This window comes from Coturnix japonica, chromosome 27 (assembly GCF_001577835.2).
Source record: "Coturnix japonica isolate 7356 chromosome 27, Coturnix japonica 2.1, whole genome shotgun sequence".
In the NCBI taxonomy this organism is placed as follows: domain Eukaryota; kingdom Metazoa; phylum Chordata; class Aves; order Galliformes; family Phasianidae; genus Coturnix; species Coturnix japonica.
This window is the reverse complement of record NC_029542.1, coordinates 548,281-565,536: the sequence shown is the minus strand read 5'-3', so window position 1 is coordinate 565,536 and position 17,256 is coordinate 548,281. Positions and strand designations below refer to the sequence as shown.

General features: G+C 40.5%; 1 protein-coding gene across 6 annotated transcripts; it reads left to right on the top strand.

The window, feature by feature from the left end:
* The first annotated feature begins 1,073 nt into the window (after nt 1-1,073).
* Nucleotides 1,074-14,421, top strand: GOSR2 (golgi SNAP receptor complex member 2). Of its 6 annotated transcripts, none has more exons than XM_015885486.2 (6): nt 1,074-1,203; nt 3,095-3,159; nt 6,110-6,218; nt 7,150-7,282; nt 9,119-9,259; nt 11,242-14,421. In XM_015885486.2, the coding sequence occupies exons 1-6, from the start codon at nt 1,175-1,177 to the stop codon at nt 11,401-11,403; spliced, it is 639 nt and encodes a 212-aa protein (XP_015740972.1). In that variant the 5' UTR covers nt 1,074-1,174; the 3' UTR covers nt 11,404-14,421. The 6 variants fall into 6 exon arrangements, with proteins under 6 accessions (XP_015740972.1, XP_032305296.1, XP_032305295.1 ...); XM_032449402.1 differs by having other exon boundaries at nt 1,081-1,203; nt 6,113-6,218; XM_032449403.1 differs by lacking the exon at nt 1,074-1,203 and adding an exon at nt 1,289-2,094 and having other exon boundaries at nt 6,113-6,218.
* The last annotated feature ends 2,835 nt before the right edge of the window (nt 14,422-17,256 follow it).

Genomic DNA, 17,256 nt, shown 5'->3' with positions numbered 1-17,256 from the left:
ATTTATAGACTGATTTGATTTCTGTGGCTTGAGATATTGTTCGGAACAATAATACAGAGATAAAAGAAGGGGGATACACAGGAACAAGATTTTTTCATTAGTTACAGATTGTGTTGTTATTTCACTCATTCACACCTGTATAATGCTCAGTAACTTGTCCTCATGTGATTAGATTGTATTCTTCAAGTGCACCCCTTAACTGTAAACGAGCAACAGCAGAATAAACTTCACTTTGGAGAGTGTTCCTGTCTCAAAGTGTCATGTTTTGCTCAGAATCACAGGTGATATCCTTTAACTTCTCCCCTCTTAAAATCTATCCTGGTTTCAACATTTGTACCCTGAATTTGTGCTGTAAGGATAATTAAGCTTTGCGTAAGTGGGAAAAAGAAGAAAAAAGGACAGAATAGGGCTGAGAATGCTGAAAACTTTAGAACTTGAATTTAACTGTATTAGAGCAATGGATTCCTACTGTTATTCTGAGAATTCCATATTCCCAGCAGGATGATATGGAATGCCACTGAAATTCTTATGTTTTAACAGAATTCCTCTGCAGGTGGCTTTGGAGATTCATCAACTCATCTGCTTTCATGTCTTGGGCGCTTCCAAGGACAAAGACTCTGGGCAACAAGATGAAGGATCACAGCACCATAGAATGGTCCAGGTTGGAGGGGACCTCAGAGATCATTCCAGGGATGGGGCACCCACAGCTGTTCCAGCACCTCACTGTCCCGTGAGTAAAATATGTTCCCTGCTTTAGTCTGAAGTCGTTCCCCATTCTGCTGTCATTACGTGCCTGCATAAAGACCTGCTCTCCTGTTTTTTAGCTCCCCTCAAGCACTGGTAGGCCACACTGAAGCCTCCCCAGAGCCCTCTCATCTCCAGGGCTTAGTTCAGATCAGTGGACACGGCTGGGGATGGATCAGAGGTTGGCCCAGATGATCTTAGAGGTCGTTTCCAACCTTAAGGATCTCGCAGCTCTTCCATTCTCACACCTGGGGCCGAAGATTCGCTCCATCAGCTGAGGGAAGCGCTCCCCCCTGCGGCAGCGCCGGGTCCCGCTTGATGAGGCCGCAGCCGGCGGAAGCGGAAATTGTGTGAGGCGGAAGCGGAAAGTTGTTTGAGGCGGAACTGGAAGCGACGTGTCCGGCAGAAGGGAGCTGGCAGCGGCCCGAGGATGGAGGCGTTGTATCATCAGACCAACAAGTGTGTGTGGGGCCGGACCGGACCGAACCGAACCGAACCGGGCCGTGGGGAGCGGCTGAGGCTGCCTCGAGCGTGGGGGGCAGGAACTGTGTGGGAAGGCTGGGGTCTGGTCCGACTGTAGTGCGGTTTGCATGAAGGATGTGGGGAGGGTTGGTTCGAACGGCAGCGAATTGCTCTGTCCGGGTAAAGTGACCCGCCAGGCCGGAGCTGTGCCGCGAGGAGTCAGTTTTGTGGCTGAAAGAAGCAGATCCTGCAGCTCTGGGGTGTCTGTCCAAAGTCCCAACCTGCCATTTGCAACGTCAGTCCGACACCAGCCTTTAGGTTTCAGTGAAAGGGATTACAAGAGTTGGCCGAAAAAGCGATAATATTGCACTGGATGTGCTTACATTTAATTTGCACTCATTGATTGAAATTGTTATGGTGAGGGCTTTTGTGCTGGTTAGCAGATGGCATTTAAACTGTTGTAGAAAATGAATGGTGGGTGGCATGAACTGATTTTGTAGGTGTTGCTCTGGAATGAGGATTAAGCACAAGGAAGGCCAAAAATGTGATGCTTGGTGTGAAAGATAACAAAGCTGTAAAGGGGAACAGCTGGGGGAGGCGGGTTGGCTCAGTTTGGAAAGGGGAAGGCTCAGAGGAGATCTTACATCTCTCTGTAGATGTTCGAAAGGAGCTTGTGGCAAGATTGGGGTCTTCCTTTGTTTCCAGGTGACAGCGATCAGATGAGAGGGAATGGCCTCGAGTTGTGGCAGGGGAGGTTCAGGTTGGAAATTACTAGAAACTTATTCTCAGGAAGAGTAGTGATGCATTAGCACAGACTGCCCGGAGAGGTGGTGATGTCACCATCTATGGAGGTGTTCAGTCAAAGTGGAACTGTACTTTGGGACAGAGGTCAGTGGACACTATTGGTGATAAGTGGACTGTTGGATTAGATATCTTAGAGGCATTTTCCAACCTTAATGATTCTATATGAAATAGCTCATGGGAAGCAGGTCAAAGGATACAGTTATCCAAAAGTGCCAGCCTGTTTTCATTAAGTAAAGATCTAGAGAGACTGTGCAGGAAAGAGCTGGAAATACTATTGATCTAGAAATACATATCCATGGTGATAGGGGCAACAATCCTGCCTTGTTTCAGTCACTCTACTGTCTTCTGTAATTCATATATTCTAAGACACAGTGGAAGTCATTCTTTATTCACCTTACTATGTGCTATTTATGCTCTCATAATAGTTATGAGGCCAGAGTGAAAACACTTTTTTGCATAAAAGCTGTTCTGTGCTTTCCATAATCTATATAGTCCTTCTCTGATCCGTCACCAGTGCTGCTGTTTTCTTTAAGAAGGAAGTTACAGCCTGCATGCAAGATGGGTACTTGCAGTGCCCTATAGATGGTGTATGTAGGTACATACATAGACTTACATACGCTTCAGTGGTTTCCTCTGTACCAACTTTTCTACCAGTTAGACCTTCCTTCTGCTGTACTCACTATTTGTGAGTTCCTCCTGTGAATGTGATAACTTTTCTTCTTGGCTGTATTGGGATAGGTCATGGAGATCTTCCGTGACTTCCGGCATGCCAAGTGTGTGACATGAGCGAGAATCTCATTTCAGGTTCTGAATAAAAAAGGGAACTAGAATTGGATTAGTGTTCTTGAAAGAAAAGAAGCCCTGAAACTTCTGGGTACATGTTAAGTGAAAGCACAGCTGTCTTCAAACTGAAGGAATTTGTTGGGTTTTTATGTGGTTAGTACAGATTGTCTGCAGCCATTAACATGTATCCAGTTCCTATTGTGTTCTCATAGTAAAAAAACCTAAAGGTTGAGATAATGAAAAATGATTTTATTTTGTAGGTGTTATCTGACTTCTGTTTCTTTACTCTTTCTTCTCATAGACAAGTCCATGAAGTCCAGTCATACATGGGACGTCTGGAGACTTCAGACAAAGAGTCTGTACACTGTAAGTATTTAATAAGAGAAAAGAGTCCCATTTACTGTTTTGATGTTATGTGCGCTTTTAACATCATATGCTCTGACTAAATGTACAATAATTATTGAAATTAATTTGGCATTTCAGTCAGTCTGATCCACTGATGATGTGGAATGCATTAAAACTGTTTCACTGTGTGACTTGATTAAGGTGCTGCTTTGTAGGAAAGGGTGGAAAATACAGAACAATAATTGTCTTCAAATTCCTTTGGTAGTTTTTGAATTGAGAAGTAGTGTTTACTGTAAATGCTTCTACAGTGTCTTGATGTTGCAGTGCTGGGTATTTTTCTTTCTGTGAGGTTTTGGAATTCATTGTTGGAATATGCTGTAGTGGCATACAATAAAACCAGATGAAAATAATAAAATTGCTGCATATAGGGAGGTATAATAAGCATATGATGTGGAAAGAGCTGCAAATTCAGCATGACAAAGCTATTTTGTTAGAAGCTCAGAAGCTGGAAAATCTCACTGTATATCAGCTCCGTTATTTTACTGTTCCTTAAGCATCCACAGATTGGCAGACACCTCAAAAAGATTCTTAGTCCAGTTTCTCTGGAAAAATAGTATCATTTGATGTGCAGGAATTGAAGCAGTGTGATTAAGGCTTGAGAACTGGGTCCATGCCTAACTCATGAAGTTGAACAAGGCCAAGTACAAGGTCCTGCACCTGGGTTGCGGCAATCCTAAGCATAAATACAGGCTAGATGGAGAATGGCTTGAGAGCACTGCTGAGGAGGAGGATTTGGGGCTGTCAGTTCACAGAATCATAGGGGTTGGAAGGGACCTCCAGAGATCGTCGTGTCCAACCCCCCTGCCAAAGCAGGTTCCCTACTCCAGGTTGCACAGGTTCAGAGGAGGGCTGTAAAGAGGATCAGAGGGCTGGATTACCTCCTCTATGAGGACAGACTGAGAGACTTGGGGCTCTTCAGCCTGGATAAGGTTCCAGGGGGACCTTATAGTAGCTTCCTGTACTTGAAATAGCCTATAGGAAAGCTGAGGAGGGACTTTTTAGAAAGGTGTTTAGGGACAGGATGAGGAAAATGGCTTTAAACTGAAAGGGAGTAGATTTAGTCTACATATTAAAAAGAAATTTACTGTGAGGGTGCTTAGACACCAGAATAGGTTGCCCAGTGAGGCTGTGGATGCCTTGTTCTTGGAAGCATTCAAGGCCAGGCTGGATGGGGCTGTGAGCAACCTGGCCTAGAGGGAGGTGTCCCTGCCTATAGCAGGGTTTGGAACTAGATCATCTTAAGGGTCTCTTCCAGCCCAAACCATTCTGTGATTCTATGATATTAACTCCTTCTTGCATCAGTGTCCCATAGAAACTTGCATCAGGTCCAGAGTACTTGAGGCAAGAGATAAGATTTCAAGAAATAGGATTATGTACATAGTCTATAAATGAACATTCTGTTTTATATAAAAAATACAGGTATGTGCCCTAGGTATTATTGTATATTTGAGAATTTATGGGATAAGGAGTTATTTCTTGGCTGAAGAGATGGAAAAAGAGCCAGGTAATAAAAGCCTCTGTTGTAGCTTTTCTCTTTCAGCTTCCAGCAAATAATCCCTTCTTGCTCTGAAAAAATATAAGATGGCCAAATAATATCATTATTTGGACTAGCTAAAGCAATTATCTGTTCTTTCCTGTTTTTTTTTTTTTTTTTTTTTTTCCTGTTAAGTTTAGCTGTGGAAAGTGATGGATTTGGACAATTTGGTTGAGCTGTGTTTATATACTTGACTTTGTTCCTCTTTGATTGTGTGAGATCAGAATGCAAACAGAAGGGGTTTAACATCCAGTTTCCCTTCTGATTCTGCTGATTGGAATTTTTTGGACAGTCCAGAGATAATGTGGAGTAAGTAGCAGTTGACAAATATGCTTTTCTCTATACCTTTTTAGTCTAAAACCAAAATAAGAATAAACAGTGTCTCTTAAGACTTAGCCTAAACGTAAACTAAGAACAAATGTTGTCTGTAGAATTTGAAAATCATGTATTCTGAGACTGACCATAACATCCTGAGATTTGAATTGGCTGCACAAACGGGATGGTGCTTCAGTGTTCTTTAAAACTCATTGTATGGATGTTCTGTGGAGGCCGTGTACTTTCAGCCTCTCAGCTCTCCCTTATGCACAAGAATATCAGATGATTTGAGGTCTCCCCATGAGTCGTGGAATGTTGAATTGTAACACATGGCTCAAGCAGGTTTTGCTTTATAGGGGTGATGGTAACTGAAAGCCCACGAGTCTTCTTTTTCCCTAATTGTATGCCTTTCCCACCTCATAACAGTTCAGGTATTTGAGTTTGCATTTTGATCTGTCATCTCTCTACTGTTTCTACACACAGATTATCAGAAGCAATTGCAAAGTAGATGATTACAGAGAAAATTGTTATGTAAGTCATGTTTTCCCAGCTGTAAGGGCTCCCCAGCCCCAATTTGGGCTTTTCAGAGCTGTTTGTCCAGTCTGCCAGCTGGTCTTTTTCCTTCCCATGCTGTGTCAACCTCTCCTGTTATACGAGTGGATAATGCAATTCTTTGTTAACAGTTTCCATAAGTTTACATTGCCATTGTTTAGAAAATCATTTTGGCTATTAGCTTTTGTGAGCAAAACCTGGTAAGAGAACAGGAAGAGACCATAGAGGGGAATGCAGTGAGTTTTAAGTCCTAGTATATAGAGGTGATAGGGAAATATGATTACATATTTCAGAAGAGCAGGGGCTTTCCCTGTTCCTTTTGCAGAGGAGAGGTGGGAGGCAATAGCCTCAAACTAAAGAAGAAGCTTTTCATGATTTGAAGGGCTTTCAGTTATTTTTTTTTTAATCTAGTAGATTTGCACCTTTTGGTTTGAATGCTCTTGAGCTTTAGTCTTCACTCTGATTGCAGTTCTTTAACTGAAATAAAAATGTGTTTTTATTTCTTTGCAGTAGTAGAAAATGAGATTCAGGCGAGAATTGACAAGGTATTCAGTGACTTGGAACGCTTGGAAATCCTGTCCAGCAAAGAACCTCCCAATAAACGACAGAATGCTAAACTGTAAGTTCACCTTTGCTACAATAATGGAGTAGTCTAATTATTCTCATTAAGTTTATTGAAGCCCTTCACTTTTTCATTTGAGTGAAACTTTTCTGCCTTGCTGCTTAGATCTCTTTGCTTAGCTGTAACAGAACTGAAGGGCAGAGGCGAAATCACTTTCCTGCACGTAGCTGCAGTCTGGTGATGGAGCTAGACTCATGGCTCTGTTCTGAGTTGAGTTGAACATAACACTTTGATTCTTAAAGGCATTTCTACTCTGCATAACATTTGTGTTAATAGTATTTGTGGAGGTAAGAAGTAAAATTACTTCAGCTGGTGTTATTCTTCTGGCCCCTTTTCCAAGATGTTGCTGACTAAAATGAGGTTTCTAAAATGCACGCTGGTTTGAGCAGGCGATTGGACCACAGACATCTTTCCATTCAGAATTGTTTTGTTAACTTTTAGTCCCAGGATACCTTTGTAGATATTAGTAGTGGATTTCATGAAACTTGAAAGCTAAATCTTTTATATGAATGGGTCATAAAATAAAAACTGATTAAATCTCTTTTAACTGAACAGTGTGTATATGTATGTGTGTGTGTGTATGTATGTATATATATATATATATATGTATGTATTTATATCACTTTGAAGAGACTTTCTGTAGGATAGGATGTATAGGATAGCTCAAGAATTCTGCTTCACTTTCTATCTGTAGCCTGCAGTTAAATAATTGCCTTTTCAGTAAAAAAAGGAAATGAGGCACAGAAGATCTAAATTTGGAAGAAAAGCCTAACATGAAATGTCCTTTATCTTTTAGATAAACAGAATCCATCATTTTTAGTATTTGTTGCTGTTAATCTATAATGCTCTGTTGTTCATTAAAAATGCAACATAAGGTTGGTATTTTTATCCATGGGAATGTCTTCTTCCTGTTGTTGATCTTGTCTAGCCGAGTTGACCAGCTGAAGTATGATGTTCAGCATCTGCAGACAGCTCTGAGGAACTTTCAGCATCGTCGTTACATCCGGGAGCAGCAAGAACGACAGCGAGAAGAGTTACTAGCTCGTACATTCACTACTAATGTAAATATTCTTTACTTTAGATCTCTCTGTTCTAGAGACTATTATCTTTCAGAGAAGTTTCAGACAAGAAGCTTGACTTTTAGATTACTGCTGTGTGATAATGTAAATGGAATAAGGATAGAAAAGAATAATAATTCATGAAAAAATATGAGTCTTTGATGAAGAGAGGTTGGTCTACTAAGAGGCAGTTGTGAAAGACTGCAGAAATTGCTGCTCTGATTTTATCCATTGCTGCTCTACCTGATTTTACATATCAGTTTCAAAAGGTTGAATGAGGTAGGTACTAAAGTACACATTTTTCTTGGATTTGTGTCAAATATCCATCTCTGTGATAAGAAAATGATTTGTCTGTGAGTTATTGGCCTATCTGTTTTGGTTAGACATCTACCCAGCTATTTATATACGTCAGTTGAGCGTAAAAACATTCTAAATAAGTCACTGTAAAATGCGTAATACCTCTTGAAAACTCTGACAGTGTTCTGGATGTTTTGCTCAATTCAAAGATATATGCGGGCTTTAACTTTAAAGCCATCCCTTGAACAATTCTGGAGAAAAAACACTAACAGCAAATGATAAATATGCTGCCATCTAGCGTCCTTATGAGCAGCAAACAGAAAGCCAGGCTGGATGGTGCTTTGAGCAACCTGATCCAATGGTATGTGTCCCAGGGACAGGGTAGTTGGAACGAGGCGATTGCTAAGTGTCCTTCTAACCCAAACCATCCCAGGATTCTGTGAGAAAAAATCTACCTAGAAAGTTTTCTTGCTGCCTTGTGCATGAATGAAAATCAACTGCAAACTCCTTGTAGAGGAAACGGAACTGTTCTGATTTGAAGTTTAATGAATATCTGAAGGAATAGCCATTCACATGCAAATCCAAGTGTTCCTGCTTTGCGGATTCCTGTGAGGCAACATTCTTTTTTAACTTTTGTGCCTTATTAACTTTTGATCAAAGTGTTGTGTATGCCATCTAGAGTCTTCTTCATCCACTAATTTTGACCTTGCAGTTGGGAACAGTTCTGTCTTATCCTTTGTTCTTTCAAACTGTACATACAGAACACACACCTAAGCAGACATCCCGACACTGGATTATGCCTGTCATTCCTGTATTAATTTTTTTTTCCTACAGTAATCACTGCAAGTTCAGTGCAGAATAAACTGGAAGGCATTGGAAGACAAAAGCAATGACATCTTCTGATCTCTTGTATAACCCAGAAACCTTGTATTACCATTTCAAGATTTATAACTTCTACTTAAGCTAATGCTTCTTCTTTGGATGTTTTTGTTTTTTAAATTATACATTAGGGCTTCATTGGTGAGTTAAACCTTCAGAGAAATAGGTTCATTATTCTGTTTGCACTTAGTATCAGAAATGGCGTCTTGTATATACGAGTTCATAGAATGTCATCTCCCAGACGTTGTTTTATAGGTCTTTTGTCATTAGAAATGTGCTGTCATCTTTCATAAATATTTCACTTGAAATGATCAAATGGCTCCTTTGTTTAATCCCTTCTGATAGCTTTTATGTTCTCTATTGTAATACCCTTTTTTTGTGTCATAAAGAGATTATGAACATTCTCCATTTTTAATTTGTTCTTTAATCTTCTAAAATCTAATTTTAGTTGAATAACTAATCAACATTGTCTATTGACTTGATTCCTACTACATTTTTTCACTCAAATATTAATATTGATTTAACATCCCTATAAAAAAGCCACGCCTGTTTAAAACATAATCCCTCAAGTCCTGTCAAGAGTCATTTGTTTCTGTTTGTTCTCTTTCTGGATCTATGAGTACGAGTAGGCAAGGTAACCAAGACCCTGCATTTCCCCTACAGGACTCTGACACCACCATACCGATCGACGAAACATTACAGTTTAATGAATCCCTGCAAAATGCCCATCGTGGCATGGATGATCTTATTGGCAGTGGGACCAACATTCTTCAGGGGCTGAGGGACCAGAGATTGACATTAAAGGTGGGGGCATTATTTTTTTACCAAAAAGACCCCACGTTTCTGCATTTGTGCTGATCTGGCTAAGTGAAAAAAATAAGTTTGTTTCAGTGCATTGCTTCAAGCTAAGAACACTGGTAAAAGACCTAAACTCCAATTTAGCTAAGCCTAAAATCTTAATATGTTTTCAGTTTACTAGGAACATACTTAAAATCTGTGACCTGGTAGAGTAGAAGTCATCACACAGTCAGTATATAGAGCACCAAATGTTATGTTTTGTTCTGTATGTTTATTTATTTAATTAATTTTGGAATTGAAAGTAATGTTTAGCTCCTAGATAGTTTATCTTTTGCTACAGATAAACATCACATAGAGCAACCATGATGCTGGGAGAAAGTATTTAAAATTACTAATGAAGATAGTAAGTCTAATGTACATCAGCAATATGTCTTCCCCCAAGTGCTGTTCAGGAAAGCTGTATTGTTTTGTGACTTCTAATATAACTTCTCATTTGAAGAATGGTGTTAAATTTTGTGTTAAGAATTCAAAAGTATAAAAGGAACTTTATGATAAGAAGCATGTGTTGAGGAGGAGAGGGCTGGATTTCTGAAAAGGGGAATTCCTGTTGCTGTTGTATTTGTCGTACGATGGTGGTAACAATTACTGCTGCTTTTTTTGTTTTGTTTTGGGATTTAGTTGCCAGTGGATTTAGGCATTTTTGATTGCTAACAAATCCTTCCTTGTCATCAGACAAATAACACTGCATAACTCCATGTATTGTATAGACTAAGGTTCCACTGGCTTTAAAGACAGTCTTGCCAGATAAAAACAGGTACTGGACTGTAGATACAATCTGGGGCTTTCCTCTCAGAGATGAAGGATGGCTTCATGGTTACGGTTTTTGACATGTGGAATAGATGTTTATTTTTATACTAAGTCAATTACTAGGAAAACTTGATGGGGTAGGTTAAGTATTCATTTAAGAGGTGTATTGTAGCTAAATCTACCATAGATAGAGAGAGAGATAGTGGATAGAGAGAAGGGTTCTATTACCATCTCACAAAGCAGAGGTGAAGGAAAAGGCAGAGGATTGGTGCTAGGAGGGTTGTAAAGGCTCTCCTGGAAAAATTCAGTTCCCCTTGTCTAGCTTATCTAGAATGGTGCTTTTTACCTGCCTGTACCGTTGTGACTGCAGCCATGAGTTCTTTCCCTTCTTCCCAGACACGATGATATCCAGCTCTGAGCTGTGCCCAGAGTACATCTGTGGGCCTGTGTTTTGTAGAGGTTTCTTTGAACAGTTTCCCTTAAATAAAGTAGCAGTCTTAGTGTTGCACTGTATAGTGACTCTTGGAGTGTTTCCTATTACTTCCAGTTGTGCAACTCTGTTACATGCTTAGCCCTGATCTGCTAACTCTTGGGATCCGCAGACATTCTTAATAATACCAACTGCTTCATCAGTGAAATGAAACTGAGATATGGACCTGTCTGCAGCATATCTGCTAGCAGTCTTGTTCAGTGCTTTTCTCTGGAGGGATTTCTTGAAATTGCATTAATTACACTTCTATATACCTTTACATCGGACATCACCGCTGGCATTACATTACATTCTGGACCTCCTTTTGAACTTGTTGATAAACTGTACTTCAGTAGGAGGGGATTTCTTCGAGAAAGATTGTCAAAAAGCTTCAAGCTCTTAGACTGTCTGAAAGTAGATCAGAAGAACATCGAATTGCTCCAGACAGAGTGATTTTCTCTGAGCTGCAGTCTGTGGTGCTTCTGTCTGGATGCACTGCTTTATGTCTTTAACCTCTTTCCTGTTCTTGTGTATGAATTAGTCATATCATTGCAAGGATCCCATGGCCATCCCTTATGCTGTTGGCTTAGAACAAGTTCCATTGTTTTCTGAGGAATAAGAATTAATTGCATACCATTTATGATAAAACACTTCATAAAATAAGGATTGTACCATTGAGGTAATTGTTTCTTTATTGTTTTTTTATTCTTAGGGAACTCAAAAGAAGATCCTGGATGTTGCCAACACATTGGGCTTATCCAATACAGTAATGCGGCTGATCGAGAAGCGAGCCTTTCAAGATAAATACTTCATGATTGGGGGAATGATTGTGACTTGTTTAGTTATGTTTCTCGTCGTGCAGTATCTGACATGAGTTACTGAACTACTGCCAGAGGATACCGTCTTTTGGAGCAAGGTGGACTGCCCTCCAAAATGTACTTTCCTCTGAGTGCTGCTTTGGATGAGCCCTTCCTGAGAACTTCAGAGTTTACAAATCACACTCAGACATGTCATGTGGAAAGCACATAGGGGATCAAATTTATCTGGGGACAGTGTAGATCAGAACGACCCTATAAAAATATCTGTGGCCATTACCACTTTCACCTTATTGTCTGTTAGGTGTAAGAATCTGATTAAGTAGGAAGCAAAAGTGAAAATTTTGTCCAGATGTTTTTGCAAGGTAGGAATAGGTTTTTTTGTTTTGTTAGATAGGGAGAAGAGGATGCAAAGGCAGAGCATGAGAGGACATGAGCCTTTCCTCTGCAAGCTAAAATTGATCCTGGTGTTGAAGGAATTCTCTCACTGAAGAGACTTCTGCAATACTTGTGGGTGCACTCCTGCAGAGTAAGAGTGCAGGAAGTGAAAGATTCCCGTCTTTCTTTCACTTAGAGGGGAAGGACTTGTAAGGAGAGGTTCTGACTCTAAAAGCATGGTAATAATCTCTGCTAACATTTTTTGTATACCCATACAGTTCTAACCAGTGCAAACCTTGGTTTAGGCTGAAATGAAGTATGTTTCAGTAGCTTTGCTCTGCTGCTTCCTAGTCGAAGCTGAATGCTGTACTCTTCCTGCTTCCTGACAGTTACAGATCACTGAGTGTCATCTCAGCATGCCCAGTACCAAATCCAGCCTCCAGAACTGTAACACTTGGCATTTCTGGTGCTAATGCACATCCAGCTTTGAATTTGTTACATGAGATGTTTGAGGTGGTGTGGTCTGTAGCCAGTATTTTTGGATTGGTGAAGCAGGTAAGTTTTTGTTGTGTTCAAATTGAGATCTTTCATTTTTGTGTTCGTAGAGCCAGAATGGGCTCTCTGCTGTTTTTGTTTGTTTTTAATTCAGAGTAGCAGTGGGATCAGGGCAACAAACCTCTCACTTAAAACCAAATGTAATTAGAAGAGTTTCCTGAACCTATGTGTCTTTGGATGGTGAACATTTCTGTTGTCTCCCAGGGAAGGGCAGTCTCTGCATTATTCTTTGTACCTGCAAATTTACTGTGAAGAATGTTTTTACAAAATGTCATCTCACAGAGATGATAGCCAACTTAGATTTTATATTCCTTGGCTGTGTAGATACTTATCCACATTTAAAGACTGACAGTTATGAAATGCCGCATAGTTTAATTACAGTACTCATTTCCTTGTAAACTTTGGAGGCTGTTAGAATGATTATCCTGTGATCTCAGACAGCCTTTAATCTCAAACGGTCTTCAGATATGTTCTTACTTCAAGTACAAATCAGGAGCATTTCCAGGTGTTAGACATAAGCACAGATGTTTCACATTTGGATGATGTGGCATTCTGCTAGGAATTCCTCCATCTTTCTGTCTGGAAGGGTTGTAGATCTTTTAATTAATAACACTTTACAAGTGTTGTATTTGTTCCAATAAGCTTTGCTTTCATAATTATGTAGCTTGTTGCAAACCTCATTTTTTTTAAACAGTTATTAATACAGTTTCTTCAAATTCTGCTAGCAAAGCCAAGTGAAACAGGCTTCAGCAGTGCTTGTTTACTGTTGCCTAAGTATTGACTGATCTGTGTGCTGTGACAGATCTTTAAAGTCCAGATAAGACTATCCAATTTGATCAGCCATCTCCAACCAATCAGCTTCATGTTTGGACTCCAGGAAAAGCAGCATGCCACTGCAGACCCAACAGTGGAGGAGGCCATGATGCCGTCAGTGCCTAGGCAGTCTCATCAGATGATTCAGCTGAAGAAAGCAGACAGGCTCGAACGCTTACTGAACATCCTTTGTGCTGAACACCTCCTGACTGGCTGTTTTATGGATGGTTTTCAAGTACTTCACTCTGTGTTCTCAGTTTTCTGCACCTCAAGAGAACATGTTTGCAGACCATGAACAGAATCAGTTTATGTGTAAGCCAGGATTAAGGAGTTTAAATGAGGAAGTCTGCAGTGACAGATCATCTGTCTTAGTGTACTTTATAAACTATCTTAAGTTTATTTAAATATGAAATTTGTTATAACACACTCATTAGATCATTTTCAGTTACATCAGTTGGGCACGAGATCGCTCGTGAATCTTTTGTTCCTGATAAACAGGTCCATTTCCACTTTTAGTTTACAACTTATGGTTTAGTGCTTGTACAGTTGTGCCTTGTTGCAGCAGGATTTGTCTCATACCCAGCTGGGGACTCCAGTCAATTTGTTTTTCTTTTCAGATGGAATGGGTTTTTGTTGTTTTTTTTTCCTGTTTTGAGATTAGAGTAATATTTTGTTACTTGCCTCTTCATTTATTTTTCCCCTTCTAGAATCTCCTCATGTAGGCTGATTTCACTGCTGTATGTAGCGTCTTTGCTATTCACTGTTGAGATGTAGAGCTTGAAGAAATCACATCAGTAAACTGATTTGATGATGTGTAACTTCAGTCAAATTTGTACCATGTGTTAAGTGCAAAATGACTTACAAGTGTATCTCTGCCATCTTGTACAGTTAATGTAAACCTTTCACAACTCCTGTCATTACATTGTGCCACAGCAAAAACAAAGGTAGGATCAACATTTCTGCTGGCATGAAATGACAGAACTGAAAATCTGCTGGCTTTACCAGCAGTGCTGCAACAAGTGTTCTCCATGAAGTCTCCTTTCCTGCTAAAGACATTTCTTTTGCTTCTGAACTTCTGTGGAACAGAAGGTGTGTAGCAGTTGAATGGACTGCTCTGTGCTGAGAGGACATCGTGGGAACTAACTTGGAAAAATACTCCTTTTAATTAGTATTTTATACATAATGGGACAAGGGTGAGACGTGATTCAAATTAAGGATGGTGCAGGAAGAGCTTGGAGGGCAAAATGTATCTGTTGATATATTGTTGATATGGCTGTATTTATAATGGGAGATCAAACTGATAAAGGATTAAATTACTTCTTGCAATCGTGTGTTTTGTTCTGCAGTAATTGAAATACCCCATATCTAAGAAACACTCATTAAATCAGAAAAGATCCAGCAAGGAATGGAAAAAGTTAAAAATGTCTTCCAATTATGTGGGCATAAACTAGATAAACAGATCAGATTGCACTTTGGTAGTCAATTGCTGATGCTTTGGAAAAAGAATTAAAAAAAAAAAAAAAAAGCACTAAAAATAATCAGCTTGTGAGAAAGGTTTTCATGATTTTTCTTCCAGGGTGGTCCCCTAAAGGGCTCCAACGTGCTAAGAAGTTCAAGTCTAGAAATGGTATTGAAGTTTAATCAGTATGCTTTAAGGTGGTAAGAAGAAATCTAGGAAGATACAAAATGGGAAAAGGTTTTGAAACACACTAAGTGAAGTCAGTATTGCAACAGTTAAAGGCGAACTGCGGATAAAATATATGCAGATTGAAGGGGAGATAATGAATACAAGACTTTATGATTGGATAGAATAGGATTCATTTATACGGAAGATAGTATAGATAAGTACTTGAGGTTGTTTTAACTTGTCTAGTAACCAAACTAGACACTACACCTATATACATGCACTGTTTCTAAAGGTTAACCCTATGCATGATTACAGCTGGTATGTGTTAGAAAGGAACACCTGCTTTAAAATAGTACAAAACAAATATTAATATTAAATGACTGTAGTAACAATACTGAATGTTTCAGCCATAAAAGAAATACCTTTATGAGCCGTATAGTCCAAATGTTATGTTACCATGTTTTCACAGTAGCGCTGTGTAAATGTAGCAAACGTGGTTGCATACAGAGGGTGCTCTTGCACTGCTCTGCTCTGTCTTGCCTGAGGCTTGTGGGTTCCAAAGCAGTTCCTTATTCCCCACCCCTGCCTTCTTGCTTTGCATTGATGTGAAGCCAAGACCCACCTTGAAACTTACCTTGTAGTCCTTCCCATCTGCTGCATGTGCTTTTGGTGTGGGTGGGATGTTCCTAATAGGCATAGCTTGCCATGCTGTTGTCAGTGCTTTTGCAGCTGAGCTCATGCTGTCCTTTCAGACCCTCAGCCTGCTGCCAGCTCTCCCTGGACCCTGCAAAGTGCTCTTTATTTTTTCCACAACTGTTGGGTCTCTTGATTTATGAAGGTGAAGAACTAAGAGTAAAAGAGAGGGAGCAGGTGGGAATACAAAAGGGAAAGGGGACCAGAGCAGACAAGGCGGTATCAGCACTCTGGAAAAAGGCTATAGAAATGACAGTCATGTATTTCAGACTGGCAAAGTGTAGGGCAGTTACTGTTGCACACAAACAGCTGTGATGGCCATAGTAAAAGAAAGAGTGCTGCTGCCCTTGATCATTGTGGTATGTGGTAGCTCCACATAATAAGGCCCTTCCCAGATACTTGGTAAGAGGTCAATGGGCTGTTTTAATCTTCTCTGTGCTCTGGAATGTGCAAGTCAGACCTGCACAAAGGGACAGCTCATCTGCATGGTTTGGGTAATGCTTCAAAAGAAAGATGTTAATTCTGTGCCTGTAGCCAACCTGTGGGCAACCCTGGGCAGACACTGCTTTGATTTCCAGTCTATTGCTGAGTAGGCACTTTAAAAAAACCTCCAGGCTGAACCTATGCTTTTGTTTTTATAAGTTAGAACCTTGATCAAAAGCCAGGCAAGGGGAAACAGCTTCTTGAATGTGGTTTGGTTGTGCAGTTGAGATCTGGGGCCAGAGCCTCATCTACCAGAAAAAGGAGACTCTGTGCTGCCTTCAGTAACCTCAGGCATACTTGCCTGCTCGAACTTGAAGCTCAGAAGCAGGTGGTAATTCTGTATGGAGGTAAAAGAAACACCAAATCAGCCCTGGAATGTGAGAGACCCCCCTCGTCAGCCTGGTCCCCATCTCTCAGCTCTCCACTGCCACAGTGACCACATGATCACAGCACTGACAAAGGAGATGGATGAGCATGAGCTCAGAAGGCAAAACAAGACTGGGAACTTGTTCACTTTCCAGCATATAGATGGAGGGATACTTTTGTAGCTTGTGTTTCCCAGCCTCACCAGGCAGATCTGTTCCTTTCTTCTACCTCCAGCACTTTATGCTTGCTTGTGAGAAACCCTTGATGGAAAGCCTTCCTTATTTCCTCTCATTTTCTCACCCTCTTGCCTTTTGCACTAGGTGGGAGCCAATGTAATTCAAGACTGAATTTATGCGATTAGGTTACAGCAGTAACTAGGCAAGATTTAACTGATCAGATTTAAAGCTGCTTTATTCACAGTTGTAAGGAACCGGTGCTGTTTTCCTGGATGTCAACTGGGAACAAATGCAAATACCCCAAGCCCCCACTAGCTGAAGACAACACTGAGAAAAGAGATCACAGTCTGAAACTGTGGGAGAGGCAGGGGAGTGTTTTCCAGGTCTGTGCTGGTGAGCATCAGCCTGGATGTGAAACCATGTTTACAGGTGCTGTAGTTGTGAGTACAGTCCTCACAAGTGGGATTATAGGTACCCAATGTTCATCTTAACTATAGAGAGAGCGGAAGGGCACAAAAGAGGCTGTGAACAGGGATTGCGTGGACTTGTACCGTCTTCTGGTGCCAGCAATAAAAGGCCCAGAGACCTAGGTGGTGCAAAGTACTGAGTGCCAGAAGAGCAGGGTGTAAGAATCATAGTCACCCTCATCAAGATCTTGATCCTGAACAGAAGTGCACATGGAGGCAGAAGCCCTCCCCCCCAGCATTCTTACTCCAGCACAGTGAAAAAAATACATGAATGAGTGCAATCTGCTTTTAGTCACAAGATTGGAGAAGAAGGTGGTTAATCTCTTTCTGAGTGCTCTGCAGCTGGTGAAGAGG